General features: G+C 34.8%; 2 protein-coding genes across 4 annotated transcripts in view; one reads left to right on the top strand and one right to left on the bottom strand.

The window, feature by feature from the left end:
- Positions 1-16,219, bottom strand: part of Dnai2 (dynein, axonemal, intermediate chain 2) — a 96,497-nt gene extending 80,278 nt beyond the window's left edge. The window contains exons 1-4 of the mRNA XM_081750729.1: positions 16,114-16,219; positions 10,332-10,529; positions 4,761-4,922; positions 1,827-2,082 (exon numbers count right to left, since the gene is read on the bottom strand). Coding sequence (XP_081606855.1) covers positions 1,827-2,082; positions 4,761-4,922; positions 10,332-10,517 — 604 coding nt within the window. The 5' untranslated portion in view covers positions 10,518-10,529; positions 16,114-16,219. The remainder of the gene's footprint in view (positions 1-1,826; positions 2,083-4,760; positions 4,923-10,331; positions 10,530-16,113) is intronic.
- Positions 16,220-16,441: 222 nt separating this feature from the next.
- LOC145680348 (AP-5 complex subunit zeta-1-like) overlaps positions 16,442-22,113 on the top strand; it is a 52,290-nt gene continuing 46,618 nt past the window's right edge. For 2 of the 3 annotated variants that reach the window (XM_081750741.1, XM_081750740.1), the window contains exon 1: positions 16,443-16,674. In XM_081750741.1, coding sequence (XP_081606867.1) covers positions 16,637-16,674 — 38 coding nt within the window. In that variant the 5' untranslated portion in view covers positions 16,443-16,636. Of the gene's footprint in view, positions 16,675-22,113 lie in introns of all 3 variants that reach the window. The other variant, XM_081750742.1, reaches the window with a different exon arrangement.

Genomic DNA, 22,113 nt, shown 5'->3' with positions numbered 1-22,113 from the left:
CCCGCCTCTAGTTGCGCACTGTCTGGCTTCTCAGTCATACATTTTCTTTACACCTGTGTAGAAGTCATATAGTTAACGTTAATAGTCGCCATATTCGGGTCGTAGTGATATCAAGTACTGTAGGTCATCAATGTTGCACGACAGTAACACAGTATTAAGAGAGCGTAAGGATAAACTATCAGGCCTATTGTCGCGATCTATTGAAACTAGTAGTAGGCACAAATACAGGTTTTCCGGTTTTCGGTTTTTAGGAAAACCGAAACCGGGTTTTGTAAAGTTTCAAAAGCCCGATTTTCACCGAAACCGGTTTTAATCGAAAGCGGTTCGGTTTTTACTGAAACAGGTTATCCGTTTCTACAAAGCAGGTTCGGTTTTTCACCGGATCCGGTTTCTGTTTTCTTCAAACCCGGTTCCTTTTTTTTTTTTTTTTTTTGAAAATTGGTTCTATTTCTGACCAGAAGAGTATCCGTTGTTCTCCGGAAATCGATTCCGTTTCTACAGAAAGTTTTGTTTTCCAAAAGTTTTTACAGAAATTAGTTTTGGTGAGAAACCGAACCGGTTTTGGAGGAAATGAAACCTGTTTTGGTGAAAACTGGATCGGTTTTTGGAGAAAACCGAAATGTCGGCTTTTCGGATTTAGTTTTTTCCTAGAAACCGGTTCACGGTTTTTATAAAAACCGGTTTTGCCCATCCCTAATTGGAACCAGGCTATACTTTTTGTGACGAGACTGTTTCACGTGACGAGATGAGACAACCCCAAAGGTCTCGCCTCATGGCCACACTAACTATATATAGGTAACCCTATGGCCTATGATTTTGCAAGTTTCTTTGAAGCATAAATGCCTGCATCACACTGACGTGTTCCAATACACCACGACAATAGGCCTGATAGTTTATCCTTACGCTCTCTTAATACTGTGTTACTGTCGTGCAACATTGATGACCTACAGTACTTGATATCACTACGACCCGAATATGGCGACTATTAACGTTAACTATATGACTTCTACACAGGTGTAAAGAAAATGTATGACTGAGAAGCCAGACAGTGCGCAACTAGAGGCGGGTGACCGGGGGCAGACCACCCCAACATCTCACCTCAGTTCCTTGAAAACGCTCACCTTTGAGTCTAGTTTTTTTCTTGCATTATGTTATACTCGTCATATAGTTCAAACTAAGCAAGAGAAAAATATATCGCAGCCTTCACGTTTCTGAGTATGCGCATGCGCACAATTATTTGCGCATTCTGTGCAGGTGCAGACAATTCGTTTTAAAGCTATCATGTATCTACTATGGATTGCAAAGTTTACTTGATCTCGGTGGATCCGTTCTCGAGATATCACGATAAATGTCATCTTTAATGAATCGACTGTATCTGAGAAACTACAGCTTTTTCGACAAATTCCTGCTACTTACATTAGTTTTGCAAGGTGTCCTATTAGTCTACCAAGTTTCATCAAAATCGGTTGTTGTGGCCCAGACACCTTATGGATGTGTCACAATCCCTTTAATATCAATTCAAGGTGCATGAAACTAAGTTGGATAATTACGAATATAGGTATTATCAACGTAAATATCAGCAACGGATTCAAAGAGATATAAAACTACACACAGGAAAGCAGCAAAAATACACAATACATAAGCATAGGTTAATTTAAACAACGTTGACATGAATAAAAAATGCATAAAACTTAACTGTCATTTTGTACCGTTACATATACATGTTTTGGAATAGATTCGGTATCATACACTCTAGTTCTTAAAGAAATAATTGCCAAAACATAGTCATCGCAAATCAGTAAGTATCATTTCATGAAAACAATTACCTATTTCCCAAATGTAAGATTTGGGACTGACATCTTTAGGCATTTTCTGAAATTCCAAAATACAATGCGCTGCTGCAACTTTCGTTCCGTCGTCGTTCCACGCTAAATTGGTAATTGGTCTTTTCGGAGTAGATGGATCCCGGAATACATTGATCGTCCTGGAAGACAATACTTCACTTGTAATCTTTTCTTCGAAGCCAAAATATTCCTCATATATATTAATTGCATTATTTTGTAGGACGCAATGCTCCACAGACTGAAAAGAGCAAAACAAAACAAATAATGCTAACCTTATGATTAATCTTAGATTCCAAATTATATAGTGTAAATTTACTAAAACTAAATCCAGATAAACTCAGTGCATCTACTACCACTTACCTTTCACTACAATACACCATCTATTTTAACCAATTCTGAATTATGAAGTGAATAAATTTGCGGACCACTATAAAGCTTTCAAGTATGTATCTAGATAACAAATTTTCATAGCCAGGGTACTGTAATATGAATTGTAGTTCCAGTCTTTAATATACAATCTATTATATGTTGCTATACTATGTCATATCTTAGTCTCATATTAACACGGGATTACTTCCTGAGAATCTTCGTCTTAACTTCAGAAACAATTCAAACAAAAAATGTATTAAGAATTATTATAAACTCAAAGAAGCGCACTATCTGTAAGAAACAATTTGCAACACTGAATACAACAACATTTCACTTATAGTACCGGTACACACATATTGGAACTAATTAAAATTACACCGGTATATACGACCTCTTGGATAGTATTAAAATAAATTGTGATACGCAGAACTATTCTATATGAAGAAAAGGTAATTTATTTACTTTGTAACTAATCTTCTGCGTAAATATAGAAAGCTATATATTTATGTGGTTGTAAAATTATATAATACTACCAAGGGCGCCCATTAGGGGGGAAAGGTGGGACGCTCGCCCCCCTTGAGGAAATTGTACTTAAGAATATCGAAAACCCAATAGAATTTTTACATTAATTACAGCAAAATCTGAAACTATTTTTGAAACGTCGCTTTTACTTGCCCCCCCCCCTTGGAAACCACAACATGGGCGACCTTGAATACTACATGTTTACATAAAAGATTATCAGAAAAACAGTTTGTGTGTGTAATCTATGCATTTATTGACATCTTTTCTATTTATATCGTCTGTCTCAACAGCGAAACTATATAGGACGAGACCTACAGTTTAAAGTGCTACTTGAACGACTGTAATGTATCATATAATATAAAAAGTGAATTATCACATAATAATGCATAATTTTTTTTATATAATTGAAATGGAATAGAATGGACATTTAAAAATAATATTTTCAGTGCAAATATTTTCGTACGCGAGAAGTGAGAAACATAGCTTATAGAAAAGTGACAGTAATCTATGGTCAAGGCGGCGTGAAATTAAAAATGAACTCCCCATAATAACAAACCGAAAACATAACACCCAACTGACCTCGATGTGTGCTTCTGTGCTCTGTTATTTTCATGAAAAGTTAAAAACATTAAAAAATGGTAATATCGTATTATGGGGAAAAAACACATGGATTTTCCAAAACTGGACAGAAACAGCAGCAGTGACCAACATTTCATATTTTTCAGTGTAATAACAATATTCATCAGGAACTTATTTGGACTTTCTAAACTCAAAAAAAAAAAACTTTCAAAAAGCGAAAATAATCGAATGAACAAGGACAATAGTGCATATAAAAAGACAGATTTTGTAAATGAGATCATAATTCGGAATCATTCGATCTACGTCATTCCCTTCGTTCCAGAGCTTCGACATGATAATGGAGAAGTCTTTGAGTAACAGTAACCAGAACATTAATTACATACTCAGGTGGGAAAGGATATCTAAGTATAATTGCGTAGTATGGTAACTGTGTAACGACTTGTATATTTATTGGCAATTTATAGTATATTTTTGTAGTAATTATGTTTCTTTCTTTTAGTATTTTATTTGGATGTTGAGTTGACTTACATGTATTTATTTCGTTTATATTCAGAATATTAATTAGTTTCGTTATGCATACATTATTTTTATTTTTATTCAGTTTCTGTTATCCTACCATCCGTCACATCTGAATGAAATGTCATGATCATTTGGGGTATTGATCTCCAAGTGAAAGGCAATGCATTATACTACCGAAATAAACCGATCCATTGTTATGTTGTACTAATACATTTCTGAATATTCTAACACAAGGAATCTACTTTATCTATTTGTTTATGTACTCATTCATTTATTCTTCATTTTTTATGCTTTAAATGAATGCATTGCTATCTAGCATCAAAGCTAAGCACACTACTCACTAGAGAAAAGAGGAAAACTAACCTACTATTCAGTAACACGTTCTACAGAGTAGATGAATATCTAATGCAGGTCACTGAACAACTTCGAGAAATGATTGGACTACTAATTATAGTAATAGTATAATACTCACGATATGCAATTGAAATAATATTTAATAATAAAATAACGTATGTTCGTGCTTTTATCAACTGTTTATGTAGGAAGGAGTGACTAGAGCCACTAAATTTGATAACGGATAAATTTTTACATCTGATCCTGTACGAAGCACTTTTCTCGATTTTCTGGTCGGAAGGCGGAATTGGGGAGGTGAAAACATATGTTAAAAAGTATGCACGTTTCTTGTGGTTTCTAATAACGCCCTGTGTGCATGCAACCTGCATTACGTCATGGTTATTGTGATCTTACATAACAGCAGATAAACCGGGGAAATGTAGTAAAGATTTTTTCCCTCTCTTTTAATCGATGTTTTGAATTAAGACCCATATCTGACTCTAGTAGTAACCAAGTCAGAGATGTATTACCTTTTTTCCTTGCCTCCTCAATTAACTGCTCCTTTAAAACACCTTACACTTCATTGCTACTTACCGGTGCCAAATGAAGTACTGCATTAACATACATCTCATCTTTCTCCAGTTTCTTTCTATATCTCACGACTTGATCTACATCATATGGGTTGATATCTCTGGGCCAACCACCTTCAGTATGATTCATACTACGGGACTCATAATTGACTCGAATTGTGTTGCACTGAAAATAAATAAATTTCATATTGTTAAGAACAGTAAATATAATTCTTCACATGTGTATATTTATTAATGATTGTAGCTTTTAAATTTACACTTGTTTAATGTTTAACCCTCGGAACGATAGGATCGCAAATGCACTACAATATTTCAGAGACCATAACACGCTTAGGTTGAATGGTTCGTCGTGGGTCAGTCGAAGTCGCGTTGCCTTTATTATTAAATTTATTTTTTTCAATTATACGGGTAAAAAATTAGTTGATCTTAGAGTACTGAAGATTAACTAGTTACATTAGATTTAAAAATAAAGTAAATAAAAGGCCTATCCGGTTTGCCATGACGACCAAACTGTATCACGTGATCAGGTCAAAAGTCACGTTTCCATCTAAACCGAGTCTGGAGATTCCAAATCCAGTTGTGAGATATTTCAAACACGTAACATCCGCATGCGGGCGCACTGGGTAATTCGAAGAAGATGCATAATTTTTATCATTACTATTGATTTTACTCAAACAACCTGACTTTTGACACTGTTTGTTCTATCCACATTTACCTTACGTGCCACATTTACCTATCCACATTTTGTTGTTTACTATTTATCATTATAATGGCTTATATTGTGATTTTATATAATTGTAATTCATATTTTAATTCATGTAAAATTTATACACATTTCGTGCTAGATTATCAGACAAAATTTCTGTTGAGTTTGTGCAAGAGAAAGTTTAGTATTAATATTTTTGTTATTACATTATTTGCAATATTTTATTGAATAAATTGTGTTTGCCTTCGTAGTGATGTATATGGTTAAGGAGTACCTGCAATATATTAAATTTATATAGGATTTATATTCACAATTCATTTCTTTATATGTTACTGCTGTAGTTTAACTTCAAACCGTCACTTTGGGTTACTGTTAGTAGTACAGTACAAGGTTTAAATGCAGTGAGGATTAGTATTATGTATTAGGAAGTGTATCCATTTTATTCTCCTGTACTCGATCTGTGCCCTTAAGTGCGCAGGCTAGTTCTTTTAAGGCAAAAACCGTAACATTCTTATTTCGGGGAAAAGCCACGAAATTCATGTTTCTGCAATCACTACCATGGGGAATAATCACGGAACCACTAAGCATCCTTGGAGTTCAGTTTGAATTTTTTTCAATTTTCAATTTGCTGAATTATATCTGATACAAACAGAAATGAAAGCAATATGTAAAGATTGCTTCCCTATATTTTGGCCCAGTTAGAACAATGTGTGCCATATACTATTAAACATCACTTTATAATTAATTATTGTATTATTTTATTATATCAAGAAATTTACTAGAAATATCATAATGTCTTTTGTTATTTGTTGACATTTTCTATTATTCTTTATTCGTGTATATTTTTGTTATCTATTTTTGCGTAGACCAAGTCTGTCTCTTTTTTTTTTCATCTGTTGTCCCGCAATTGTTATTCAAAATATAAATGATTAGAGCAAATTGTACACTCTTTCGTTAAAATGAATGTCATCGTCAATACAGTATTTTCTTTTGTGCAAGTACTGTGCAAGACAGCGCATCTGATACAGTGCGGTGACTACTGAATCATGACACCGCCATGCCTCCGAAACGAAAGTGCATATTTAATTTAAATCTACTGAAAGAATATGCTTTCATAAAAAATAAAAAAAACCTTACAAATTCGGGTATCAAAATGGAATCTGGGAATCAGGTTTGCACCCCCCTTCAGTCCCGCATTCATAAGCGTCCGATTCTTGCAAAGAAAAATTCTGGTCACCTTGAGGGTACGATCATCTTTCAGGAAGCGAACCGCCCCTTCCCCTTCCCAATCGATCCGTCTGGATCCGCTAGTGTTTCCGATTTATGGAATACTTCTTTCACAAATGATAAAGAACAGCTACACAACAGTTCATCCTCATTATAATCTTCATACATGTACTTCGATATTGTAAACTCAGGGGTCTTCATTTTCTAAGGGTTTTTACAAAGTTTAGGATCTCAACGCATCACAAATAATGCAACGAGTAATTATAACCACTATGCCGACTATCGCAAACTAAAATGAAAATTTTGCATTGTGTTGATGCAATTCACTACAATTATCTCAGACGGGCCTGAAGTAAGGATGCGATTCACGATCTAAAACTCGCGGTTAACGATCATGTGGAAGAAATAGAAGCATTTTCTATTTTCTCCGGGACTTGCATATAACTACCAATCAGAAAATAGTAGCGCCTAATGAGATTCAACTTTATTTCTTGCTGTCATTTCAAAAAAAAAACATTGCTACCTGGATAAGGGAAGCATCAATCGTATTAGGCTGATATTTAGTTTCTCCGCCACTCTTCCACATATAATATCTCCAGTGTTAGTTACTTCACAAAATATAGCTAAGCGAGCGAAGGGGGTTAGAAGCCAGCAGGGCTTGTTTGTTTTCTACCTTTATCACAATTTAGACAAAAACAAGGTACTGGGTTCTGGAGCACGAAACGAGTTTGGGGAGATACTAAATGCTACCCATCGTATTAATAGAGTCATGTGAAAAATATGAATTTTTGTATAACGTGAAGCACGATTTATATTATATAAAAAGAAATCTGCAAGAATAGAGGCTTTAGAGAAGGTATGCAGTAAATTAAGGAGTGTTCGCCCGAACACTACAGGTATGAACAAATGTAATTACATCTTTTGAAAGGTTAAAAATAGATGATTTAAGTATATTGTGCAATTTGTATACCAAACGATAATGTAATATGTTTAAAAAAGAAACAATGAGAGTTAATTGTCATCAGTGTTGTATGGCCTTCGTGCAATTTTAGGGAACGCCAGGTGTAGTTCATGACAGGAGTTCCCGGCGCGCTATAAGTTTACTTTATGAAGTATGTGGGTAGAGAGCTGAGCGGATATCCTCAGTACCTCAACTAGAAAATTGCTCTTCCTCCTTTATTTTAGCTTTCCACACCTGATAACTGCTCTCATTTACATATTTGGCCAAGTCATATTGCTGATGAACTCATATTGCGAAATAGAAAAACAATAATATTTACGATTAGGACAGCTGATTGCCCTGTACGTAACACATTCTTCCAGCATGAGAGACTCTGCTGGAAAACATAAATAATTTTAAGGATCGTCTGAGACCCCTATATCACCTCAGGATAAAAGAAATTGCATGGAAGTTTGAGTTAAGAGTCTTCATCCCCGCGAAATTAAAATACCGCTAATTTTACAGTAATTATGAGATATCTTCAAATAGATAAAAGATAATCGAAATGTGGAACAAGAGCGCCCTAGACAATATTATTTTACATAAGAAACCGTTATCACGACTCACTTATCTGCTTTCGATTTCGAGCCATTTTGAAAATCGGCATTTATTTTCGCGTTTCTAGACAGCTGAAAACGAAAAGCCACTAGGTGACTTGTGATAACGGTACCTCACGAAAAATAATATTGTCTAGGGCGCTCTTGTTCCATATTTTAATTATCTATTTGAAGATATCACATAATTACTGTAAAATTAGCGGTATTTTAATTCCGCCGGGATGAAGACTCTTAAGCAACACTGTCAAGTTGTAACCTGGGTTGAGGCCTCAGTTCTGGTCCATGTGAGAATCGGTTATGGAAATGACCACACGATCTTTATTTTTGTCGTTCGATTTTTTGTTTTGTTGCTCTTATTATCTTTGTAAAGTTTAGTATAGAGAGTTTGTAAAATGCTATGAAACTTTACTTTGAAATAAAGCGAGAAGTCTAGAAACATATTTTGTTTGGCTTGTATTACTACAAACTTTTTAGATATCTTTCAGATCATGTTTTCGTAGTTTTTAGGAACAAAAAGTCGTTTTTTTTTTTTTTTTGTCTTTCTTTCTCGATGACCCCAAATGTACGGTCACATGATTAAAAGCCATGCGTGGGCTCTGGATATCTCTAAATGGTTCTGTCAAACATTTTATATCCTTTAACAAGTACAGTATGTAAACGTACTGTGTCAATGCCAACTTCTTATTTTGGACCGAACAGTTATCGGAAAACAGATAAAGCTTATTCACACTAGAACTAATTTCGTGTTTTATAAAGTGATGGATAATGATGATTACTCCATTCTGACCTTTCTTTCCAGTACTTTCATTGTAAATAAAGCAGTATGGCTTAACTTTACACAGTGTATAATGAAGTTAAACTCCCACAGCTGTCTCTTACAGAACAAATCACCGCTAATGGCAAAGGTAACTTTTGTTGAAAGTTAAAACTCCATTCTTATCAAATGTTTCTGCTTCTTTCATTTTCAAATTCAATTACTTATAAAATCGTTTACATTTTTAATTAAATGTGGTTCTTTTTCAAGTTTTAATGTTTTTAATTTTTCATTTTTTCTAATTTAATTTGAATCTTCAACCTCAACAAGCATCAGATTTAGGAGAGCCAAAAGAAATTTTTTATTAAAGTGTCGACTATAAAAATCATAGTTGACTATTGGTCTGCATTTTTAACCTTTTCCAACATTGTAAATACTTCTGGTTCATTTATTTTTTAAAATAAAGTTTGTGCATTTTAGGAATACTCAAATCGAAGATAGAGTAGTTTACTTTGAGTATGAGTTTTCCCCGGATAATTTTCTCAAAAATGATTTAGGCAATTTTGCTCATATTTCATAAATAAATATTCCACTATGAAGCCTACAGTATGGTATAAATAATATTTTATTTAAAATTCACAATGGTGTAGTTTACTCTTGGTGTAAGTTTTCCCGGGTGATTTTCTCAAAAATGATTCAGGCAATTTTGTTCGTATATCATAAATAAATGTTGCATTAAGAACTTTACAATATAGTATAAATATTTTTTTCGTTAAAAAATCACAGGGAGTAGTTTACTCTTTGGTATAAGTTCTTTTTCGGATAATTTGCTCAAAAACTACCTAGTAGATTTGGTCTCTTTTTTTATTAATACATACTTAAATACGGCATAAATCATTTTGTGTGAAAAAAGTCAAAAAAGTGTTAAGTTACTTTTGATGGTGTTCTTCACGGACGATTCTCTCCAGAACGAGCAAATTGGTACACTTCACACGTGTAACCCATATCTTTTTAGAAATCCACAGTTGATGGCATTTTAGGTACGAGAAGAAAGAATTTGCGCCCGCTGCTTATGTAACGGAATTATCCGTTACATAAACAGTGATATTGTCAGTACATACGCAAATCTAGTACATATCTGTTACATCAAATATAACAAATTTTATCTTATATTTCAAGATAGATTATTTTCCTATCTCTTCCGTAAACAAAATTAAAAGTAAAGATGAATTAAAATTAAGATTTAGTGTGATTACAATTGATAAATCATAGATGTTTACAATATCAATCATAGAACTAGATACATCGAAATTACAGAACTACATACTTACATCATGCTCAGAATATTGAGTTCCGCACTGCACTCCTGTATCAACGGGATCTTTCAAAATATATTCATCGTAATACTTTGAACATGGTTTGAACTCCTCCAACTTCTTTGTCAAGTCATCAGTAAACAGGCACTGACGACCGAATTCAGACCGTGCTTTCGTATAGACGAATTGTGACTCAAACATGATGGATTAGTTCTGAAATTCAAAAAGCCATATACAATGAAAGTAAATAATAATAATAATAATAATAATAATAATAATAATAATAATAATAATAATAATAATAATAATAATAATAATAATAATAGCTGTAATTTGAAAATTTACGGTTTAAGAGACATTTCTAATAATTTGTAAATTATATAAAATACAGGCACCAGTTAGTTGAAATAACCTACGTAGCACTGGCGCCTTTATATGAGGTCCAGTACGTTCCGCGAACATTTTTTTGGGACCAAAAATGGATGTCCAATTACAATGGCTCTCTAATACAAAGGACATAGTAATATAGAAAACTGTCCACCGACAGTGATGCCAATTTGCTCTATTTTTTTTGCTACATCTAGCCTATTTGAAGAGGCAATTAGCCATACAAATCTACGAAATGGTTCTATGAAACTCTTTTGGTATTTTTGGCTTTTTATTAGCCGTTAAATTAATTCTAAAAACACTTTTTGTTTGAAAATAAAGTGTAATTTTTAAAAATTAGCCTATTTGTCTTATATATTATCGTATTAATTGACTTCTCTAGACAGAGGGTGTTTTACACTTGTTTTTCATTCTTTTTCTCTCTCCCCACCCACAGATTTACAGCTACTTAACAATACTTATCGACTTATCAGAAAGAATTTTAATGTCGTTCCCGCAACGGCCCCATTTGCTACTTTTTAATTATTTCAATTTTCGCATTTCATTGCAAGAATGAAAGTTTTCTGATACAAATTTAGTAAACTGTTCGGTTCTTCAAGCAAAAGAGATTGTTTTTGTTTATTAAAGAAAACAAATAGGATATCTAATTAGCTTGAAAACTCTCAATGCAAACATGATGATTCATAGGAGTATACGGAGAAATAAAAGTGTTTGTAAGGACTATGACAAGGCGACCAGACGTCCCGTTTTAGCCGGGACAGTCCCTTTTTTCGAACCGTTGTCCCGTTTTTTTCTGATTCTCGAACGGGACGCCTAAATGTCCCGTTTTAAAGTAAAAATGACCTAGGTGTCCCGTAATTATTATTCAAAATATAAATCGTCAATGCAAATTCTACACTTTTCCGTACCAACACTCCTTGCCAAGGTTCAGCCATGTCTAGAACTTCTGAACTTTCAAATAGAAATTGAGTGTTCGTGGCTCAAGTGGGTGGGAATTCTTAGTGTTCAACTAGTTAAAAGAATTGTTGGGTAGAACTTTCAATCGGTGTGTGGTACACGTAAAGTTAGAAACGGTGTGTTATCACTCTTACTTGTGTATTTTGTAAATTGAGAACACTGCTGAGTCCCAAAATGCAATCTGGAAGTCAGATATCCCCCCTTCCCCGTAGCCGATTCGTATGCGTCCCGTTTTCGAAAGTCAAAATTCTGGTCACCTTGGACTATGACCTGTCGAAAGAAATACTACTTAAAATTGGGACAAAGCCAGTCTACATAAACATAGCTAGCTAATCCACAATTCAACGATAGTGCATCTAGTTCCAGCTCTTTGGCTAGCTGTAACGTCATTTAGGTGACTTATTTCAATTCAACTGATAATATGGCTGTTGACTTTCACAAATCAGATGAGTTATTGATTGACTTTATTGTAAAGTCATGTATGTTTCTTGTTAGCCTTCATCGAATAAAATTCAATTTTAAAAATTTTACTATAACTCACTTATAATTCTACACACAAAAAAGAGGTTTAAAATCTACAATGAGGGTTGTAGGTTTGAAAGTTAAAAATCTAAACATTTCTTGCGTTAAAGAGCTTATTTCTAAAGGCAATCTAGCCTATTTTTTTCAGAGGTTATTGGCAACAGTGTCCACCGATTGTTCTTACAGTGCAATGGCACATGTCGATGCTTCTCTGGCACTGACATGTTTCTTGGTGAGGAGTTCAAGATTAAATCCATCGAGTACACGTTTCTTCAGTATCTGTAATCGCGACACAACTGTCATTCTTGGCATTCCCAGTCCCCACTGTAGTAGGTGTACTTGCACAGGGTATTTGTAAGGTTGTCACGTGAATAGAGTAAGTAGGACGATTGAACAGACCCTAGCGCTGTCAGCGTTTTTTTTTTCTATAGTGCCGGGAAACTTTGTGTCCTCTTTGTAGTCGGCTAAATGTTCTTGGAGCAAAGACAAATAACACGTCACTTTTGTGCAAAGCACCGGCCAAAATTTTCTGGACGAAAGCATGTGCGTTATAGGATGAAAGAAAATGAAAATGAAATCTGAATTTTACGTCCCACGGTTATGCCGGTTAGGCTAAAGGAGACGGTGATGATGAGTAATTAATGAAATGGTAGAATGAAGAAAGTGGGAGGAAACGGGAGAACCGCGAGAAAACCCACGCACACGGTGTTTGTGCACCACAAAGCTCACTTGGCGGCGGCTGCGATAGAACCCGGGACCCCAAACACCAGAGGAGAACGCTCTACCACTGAGCCACCGCGGCCCGATATAGGACCAAAAGAGTTAGGACCTTCAGATAAGTAATAAATTTGCTATATCTAATTAATGCTTAAGAAATTCTAATGAATAATTTCAAAGAAAATTATTTGATAGTCAAGTGGAATCAAATTTCGATATTAAAAACATAATTTGGTTACTTTTTTAAGGACGTATTTACTAACTGGCTCCTTTTAAAGGATATTATTTTTAAATACGTAATATCTTGGAGTTCGGCATTGTTTTCCGGTTGAAAATACTACTTATGATCATAATTGTTTAATAAGAGCGAACTATCAAAATCTAGTTTGTCGTAAGAACGTACAAAAGTATGACAAATAGAAATCTTATAGTTGAATCGACAGATTGACAAAATAAATGAATAAATAATAATAAATTCTTTCGATAGTACTTCAGGGGAGTGTGTACAAAACTAAATTTTTTGAAACGTATATTTGTGATGTTGCCATCAGAAATACAATCTAGTTTAAAAGAGAATAATAGTTTGATGTCCCTGGAAAATAATTCCTAAATAGAGTTGCTGGGCCTTATGCAGATTCGTTTTGACGCGTTATTAGAGCCATACTAAAGAGTTCGACTAACATATGTTTCCTGCAGTAGTCAGGCATTTAGTATTACGCTAATCATACGTCCAAACAACTCTGCATAAGGCGGGCTAGGTTTAAGCTTATGAAGCAGCAAACACAACAAAGGGATCATACCAATGGCAGTTTAGTAATAGAAGCTTTCTCGAAATGCAGGAAATTATGTTTCGGTTTCAGTGGATCATCTGCGTTGCATTCTGAAACCTTCACCCTTCACTCCATGTTAATGGGAACAAATCTCGACTTAAACGGCATCAGGGGATCACTACTATTCATCTCAGAGACCTCGAAGACTTTGATTAGATACTACTATCGATTATTTTCGATTATTTTTACATGACGCTCTCTTTTCACTCCCCAAGCCGATGAGAGATGAATTTGGACTTAAATGGCATCGGAGGTATCACTACTCAGCTGAACAAACAAGACAAATATAATTGCACACTAAATTGGTTGTTTTATTTTAAAACATAAACCCTTTCCCAACCTCTCCCTCTTATTACTCCACATACCGATAACGTGGTAAACAAAAATAAGTTGTACAGTCAGCGACAAAAGTTCTTTCCGTTTTGATTTTTTTGGGGGGTGAAGAAGTGGTAAGTTGGAACGTAAACGGTGGTATGGTTGTAACGTACAGAAAATTACATTGCTTTTTAATTTACTGAAAACTGTACTCATATTACTCTTCCATTCTGAAGTTATTTAAGAAACTAATTTCATCAAACGGAGAGAACTTTTGTCGCTGACTGTAGGCTACCATGGGTGCCGATTTCTCTGTAAATTTGGGGGGAGCATTCAGATGCAGAAAGCATATATATATATATATATATATATATATATATATATATATATATATATATATATATATATATATATATGTGTGTGTGTGTGTGTGTGTGTGTGTGTGTGTGTGTGTGTGTGTGTGTGTGTGTGAAGATTTTAAGGTAAATTGCAGTCAAATTATGTCAAATGTTGTATATTCATAAATACAATAGGGACCACCTGAGCTTTGGGGGGCCCGGGCCCCATCGGCCCCTCAGAATCGGAGCCCTTTCTGAGTAGATCTACCAATAATTAATATATTCGGTGCAGTGGTCTAGTAATCTTTGGCGTCAAACATTTTTACATTTAATTTTTATTTATATAGAAAATGTCCCCTTTGCCTTCAATCAGAAACGAATTTCATCTTTCTAATTTGATGGGTCCATCAATACTAAATTTTTTGCATAAATTATGACTCTCTTGCTACATTTAGGGTATGCATTTTAATCAAAATTGCATGATAAAAAACTAGTTCAAACTAGTTGATAATTATATCCAAAAATTCATTTCAAACCGATCAGTTGTTTTCGCGTGATTGAATAAAGAGTAAGCTCACTTTTTCTTTCATATGTTAGATTAAGAAAATAATAGCTATTGACTTTGAATAAAAGAAAAAAAAGATGGAATAATAATACAGAAACATACTAGCCTATTCAAGGCGATGAGAGATGAGCGAGAAATTCTCTTTTCATTTACAGGTAATTTAATAACTATGAACTATACAATAGCACCTTCGTGGCTAAGCGGTTAGCGTACGCGCCTTTAGCGTGGGAGACCCAGGTTCGATTCCCGATGGGAACTCATGTGGTTCGGATTCCATGTTAATCAGTAGGTCCACGTCTCATGTAGCATCGCTGCTGAAAGGGACACTAAACTCAAAAGGAACTCAACTAACTGTTCACAAGTACCTTTTTGATTTATAGATCTCGATCTCATGCTGGCTCAGGGCCGGATTAAGGGAGACTATAGCCCCGGGCCTTCACTCGGATCAAAATCTCAACTGGCTATCTAAAGAGTATCCAGGCGCGGATCCAAGGGGAGCTATCCTCCTTTGACGCTCAGGTAGACACTATAAAATGGGCTTCAATCCTGCTTTACACTGGATAAAGCTGCAAACTATGGTTAAGCCCCTCCCTTGATCATATCCAGGATCCACCACTGAGAGTATCATAAATATAATCATCATCATAAAATAAAATATGACCAAAAATATGAAACATATTCCCTTAACTTTCCTACTGTACTTTCACAGAAATGTATTAGGCGAAGTCAGCAGGAGCCACATATTTTTTTTCTAGCCCCAGGGCTCCAGATGGGTTAATCCAGCCCTGTGCTGGCTTCATAATGCACATTATCCGCCGTATACAGAGTCGTTTTCACATATGATTAGCGTCATACTAAAAGCCTGACTACTGCAGGGAACATATAGTCAAAGTCTTTAGTATAGTTATAATCACGCGTCAGAACGACTCTGCACAAGGCCCGATATATTTAACGAAATACACATTTTCTGATCTTCATGACAAGTAACTTTCTTTTAGCGTACGGAATATTAAATATTCTTTCTTACGGTGTTTAAATATTTTTATGTACTTATTATTTAGCTAAGTTTGTTACATTAGAAATATATATTTAGATTGTATACGGTATAAGAGTAAAATAATAATTCCACTAGTTTAGAAACGTAATTTGTGAATTGTGATACTTACATCTTTTAAACCGGAAAAAAAGATTTAACCGTTAACGTTTTCTTCAGAAAGAATAACAGATTTCACATATACCCTAAATTATTTACCATACGGTGTTATGTTGTCATAGCAACACAGAGAGTGAAAATGATAGTACTATTTTCTATCTTTCCAAACGGAAGGAAAGTACATAATACATCTATGTATTTTGCTACTTACTGTAGTCTATAACTAAATTTTACATTTCGTAAACCATTTGAAAACTTGAAGTTAGTATTTTATTTCTTACGTTCACATTTACTCACAAAATCTCTGCTCTTTAAAAGTTCGGACTTCTCGGTTTGAAAATGAGAAAAATGGAGGAAGTAGTCTGTGAATTGGTAAAACAGCTGATAGGACATGTTGACATTTGAGAGTGTAAACAATGATGTAAAGGCATTATGAGTAATATACTATTTTCGTACAAATTACAATAATATTTGTATTTTAAACACGTAAAGTTCAGATAGACTTTTGGAAATTTTATGCTATTTTGTAATTTAAAATGTCTAGTGGATGTAACTCAATAGTCAAACATTACAGGTAAGTAAGGCCGTTTAATGGATTGGGAGAAATATTGTTGATATGGATACTTGCAGCTATAATATTCCCAATATCTACGGATAAAGGAGTGCGCAGCAATTTTAGAATATGGGTTCAGTATTTGAAATTTTAGGGTAAAATATGTTAATTCACAAAAGAAGGGAGATTATGTTCAGCAGAATGAGTGCAAAAACAAAATTTACAGGAGAAATGGATAATGCAAGTTCTTAGACGAAACATTACGTAACCAAATCTAAACTAAGCTAACCTGAACTAACCTAATACTAGTAGAAATAAGCGAAATTCTATTATTTTTTGGAAAATTATGCTGCACTCCTACACTAACATAATGTAACATAAACTAATCTAATCTAACCTAAACTAACCTAACCTGACCAAATGTGAATAGAAATTACCGAAATTGCAACATTTTTCAGAAACAATTGTTACACCACTTCTGCTAAACATTAGTCTAAGTGCCTAAACCACATCCAAATTTTATTCCTAAGAGAAGTTGCACAATGAAACTAGGTACCGGTACGTGTTAAGTTAATGATTTGTAAGTTTTTAAACGATTAATTCTGGTGGCGCCTCTGAACTATCCCTGTTCCAACTGGGGTATCGGCATGCGCCAATAAAACAAGAGTGTAGGAAGCATAAGGATACGATTTCACGGAGAGATATAAGTTACATTCCTGTTATGTAAATTGGACACTATATTATTAATCTGCTAGAAATCATAATAGTGTACAACTTCTCTTAGGAATAAAACTTAGATGTGGTTTAGGCATTTATTTAGCTAAGCATCTTCTGCTAATGAACAGAAGCAACTAATCAGAAATTATAAATAGCCTACCGAAAGCATTATCAGTTCTGGCTGATTAGATTACGTTTCGTTCACTGTATTATCATATTTTTGGGAGGCACACACATTTACGAAATATTATCTTCTCTTAGCACGAAATGCGCTTTTACTGCATTAGAAAATGTTTCTTAAGGTAGATGTTGTATTACTGAGCACAGATTGACTTCAGGAGGACTGAGCATAAAACACCAACCAACATGTATTAGGTGGTCACTAAATAACACAAATACTATTTAACCGAGTTAAGACAGGAGCGTAGCAGAGGGGCCCGCGCAGTTGTGCGTTCGTAGGGAGTAGACGCGTCAGAGACGGTGGGTATACGCATAAGAGGATAGTGGAGAAACACTTTATAAACATGCAAATATATGCATTGCATGTGACATAGCTTTGCGACACTTCCATGATAATTTTGTACACTATATTCACATAGCACTCCACTGACAATTGAGCACGCTCGAGAACTCTTCCCTTCGTTGCCGCTTTTTCCCAATAACATTTCACACTGTTGACACCTGCATTGCATTTGAAAACGTAACTTCTTTTATTTTTCCTTATCTTAACATCTTTCCTACACTTTCGACATCGCGTTCTTACTTTTGTTATCCGTGTCTTTCGCACATTTTAGTTGATTTTCCTCCTTGTTGGTATTTAACTGCACAAAACTAAATACAGTACTATTAATTACAGTACGCGTAGTTATTCGCCATTTTCTCAATATACTCCCTCCACAGTGGAGAAATATTTTGCTGTAACGTCTACTATAGCAAAATAAATCTGTCTTCACTATCACCAATTTTCATAAATAAAAAGCTAATTTCCCTCCTGTTCTTATTCTATCACATTCTATAACAGCCCCATTTTACTTTAAAAAAATAATAATAATAATAATAATAAAATATAAATAACTTTTGTATACTGTTTACTATGTTTGTGTTTGAATGATGTTCACTTTCCTTAAGATTACGGGCTATGCAAATGTATCACTGACTGGTGGTAACGAACCTACTGGGCCCGTGTGGGCTTGCCATCAACAGTCACTGACACATTTACCAAGGCAATCATCTACGGAAAATAGAACTCAAATTTGCCCAAATATGAGGAGATTCCAGAGCCTCTTCCATCTCAACTCACAGTCCGGTATCCAGACCTGCAGTTCATCATCCGCATCCCATCGTGAAATAGGTTGCGAACCACAAACTACCGACACAGGACATCGACCTACAAGTGGAGCTGGCAATGAGTCCCCATGGAGATCTTAATTTTGTCTGTAATAGCCCTATCAAAAAAAAAATCCAAACTGAAATTTTGATCAAACTGGGCATTCCATCTCTCGGACCTGCTCTAGAAAATGCTCCTTGCACTATCTTCAGTTTAAGTCTTTGTGCATTGAATTTCTCACTGTTACGCGTAACGTGAGAATGAATTTGTGACCGCTTTGTAAATTTACAATATAAATATTGTGGGGATTGAGTTTTAAGGATTTTATATATCAGACAACTATAGCGTAGGTATCTTCTTCTCGACATTGTTAAAATATCGTTTCTATTTAGCACTGGTAGGATATGTTCCGATTTCTTTAAGTTAAAGGCAAACCTAATGCACGAGTTCTGTATTTTCTGTATAGTTTTAGAATTGTAAACGGGGAGAGATGGTCCATATACAGCGTCACTATAGTCTAATAACGGTAAAACAAGAACTTATATGAGATATAATTTCATAGACTGAGATAGAAAGTCTTTGGCTTTGTAAAGTCTGCGTAATAAAGTAATAGCTTTATTACACTGAGTAGATATATGATTATTATAGTTTAGTTCCTTATCCAGTGTGAGTCCTAAGCTTTACACATGGGTAGAGTAAGAAATATAAGTATCCATAATTTTTAATTTAGATCCGCTGCCTTGATTTTACTCAACTGTTGTGAGGTTCCTATAATCGTAAATGTACACTTACTGGGGTTGATGACAAGACCGTTATCAATACACCATTCAGATATAGAGGTCAAATCTCTATTAACAAGTTCTACAGTTTGTTCAATATTTTGTGGTGATGACATGATGCAAAGTTGTGTCATCCGCGTAGCAATGCACAGTAGAGTATTTAATGGAATCTATGAGGTCAGCAATGTAAATAGAAAATAAAAGGGGACCCAAGATTGATCCTTGAGGTACTCCTTTGTTTATAACGAGTGACGAAGGTAAGGGATTTTGACCTGTCCTAAGATATACTTGTTGTTTCCTGCCTAGTAAGTAGCTTTCAATCCAGTTTATAACGGTATCAGAGAATTTATAATACCTTAGTTTAGCCAACAACAGGTTATGATTAACTAGATCGAAGGCCTTGGTTAGGTCTAAGAGAACTATGATTGCAACTTAAGAGTTATCAACAGCGTTTAATATCCCATCTGTTATCTCGAGCATCGCACTGACAGTACTATGATGCTTACGAAAACCGGATTGAATAATAGGGATAATATTATTATGATTTACATAGTCGTATAATTGCTGGTTTACTAATTTCTCTACAACATTTGACATTATTGATAAGATACTAATTGGACGTAGCTCGTTTAAGGAAGTTACGCGGGGTTTCTTTGGTAGCAGCACCACTTTTGCTGTTTTCCAAGCAGCAGGAAAGCAGCCGTTAACTAGTGAATAATTAATTATTTTTGTTAGAGGTGATAGTATGAATGGCAACGCTAATTTGATCATTTTAGTGCTTATTGCATCAAGGCCAGCTGAGTTGGATTTTATGCTGTGTACCACCTTTCTCACATCGGATTCATTTACTGGGTCGAATAGAAATGTTGTCTGCAACTGTGGATGTTTTTTAGATAGAAATTTCTTGGTTTGATTGTCAACTCTCTCAGAATTAATAGGAGACAAACCAGAAAGACTGACGAAATGATCATTAATAATATCTGGATCATTGATTTCATTGGAAGGTGCTACATCATTGTTCCTGTTACAAAGACCCAGCTCTTGTATTACTTTCCATTTGTCTTTAACTGCAGTGCAGTTTTTAATACGATAAGAAAAGTAAGCAATTTTTTCTTGTCGAACCACTGACGTTGTAAAGTTCCTAAGCCTTTTAAACTCTTCCCAATCTTGTTGGGTTCTGGTACGCTTGAATTTGAGATGTGCTCGATCACGCATTTTCATTAATAGCTTGGTATTACTTGAGAGATATGGGAGTTTAGTTTTAGAAAGCTTGATCTTTTAAATAGGAGCATTCACATCGAATATATGTGTTAATGCGTCCTGTACAAAGGAAACCTTACCGTCTGTTGTTTCAAATAACTCAATGTTTTCTCACTGTATGTATTGAGCATCGCTAAAGAAAAGATTTTCATCAAAACTACCATAATCTCGACAGCTAAGAATTCCAGGTTTCGGGCTAGGCGGTTTATTAATATCAAGAACCATGTATATAACACAGTGGTCAGAATTTCCAATAGGGGGACTAACACCATGCAACGCCAGTCTCTCTCTGTTATCAGTAACAATAACATCTAACAAAGATTCACTTGTTTCAGTTATCCTAGTAGGCTCATTAATTATTTGAATAAGATTTAATCTATTTAATATTGAGTTTAAATATACCGTTTCAGGTTTGTTTATGCAAGTTTGGTCACAGTTCAGGTCGCCAATTAAATACAGAGAATCGACTTGTGGATAGCGCTCGATGACAATATCTTCAATGATTGATAGTGAAGTATACGTTATATTGGGTGATCTGTCTAATGCAGCAAAACCTATTGAATAAGAGTTTATTTTTACAGTAAAGTTAAGAAATTTTATGTTTGGTCTCTCTAATCCGTCGCCAGAGCTGGATGCAAAAGTCATAAGTTTTAGGTCTTTTAAGATAATATCATTTTAAGATATAAAAATGAACGAAAATGATCGGTATCAGAAAGCGTTTTAGTAATAGCAAAAAGTGACTGACTAAGGTAACATATTACTATTTTCCCTTATTTTAACTCAGCGAAGCGGGTAATTGACCCTAGTTTGAAATAAACGACTTTTACAAATATATAAATTGTAATTTTGTATAGCACATGACAATGCATTCTGGTGTGGTCGGGCGAGGCCCCTCTATCCCCTCCATGGTTAATGGCCTGTTCGTGTTTAGAACACTATTCTACAAAATATTTCAATCCTTTGTGGAATCATCTTCAAGTACAGGCGTGGGAGACAAAGGTAAGATTTTGAGTTGTGAATTATGTACCCAAGAGCACAATTTAGTAACTATAGGATTCGATAAGCTTGGGTAGTATTGCGTGCTTAATTTTAACGTCCGCGACCTTCCTTACAACACGAAGCAAAAGAACAAACGTGCAGATTAGAAATAGTGATACGTATTATGACAACAAATATAGTATTTTTCTTTCTTTTTTTTTTCGCAAATCGTGTCTTTTACTGAGCCTTAAATAGCCTCATTCTGTTAGTGGACTTTCATTTTGCTAAAGAACTCCCTCATAGGTATATGTTTAGTGTAGGCTTCTTTGGCGCGAAAAAGCTGGGCTCGATTCCCAGTGGGAGCTTATGTATATCGAATCCCACGTTAAGCTGAAGGTC

This window comes from Thermobia domestica, chromosome 3, assembly GCF_964235325.1.
Source record: "Thermobia domestica chromosome 3, izTheDome1.hap1.1, whole genome shotgun sequence".
Classification (NCBI taxonomy): Eukaryota; Metazoa; Arthropoda; class Insecta; order Zygentoma; family Lepismatidae; genus Thermobia; species Thermobia domestica.
The sequence above is the reverse complement of the archived record's forward strand: the minus strand, read 5'-3'. Positions and strand labels throughout refer to the sequence as shown.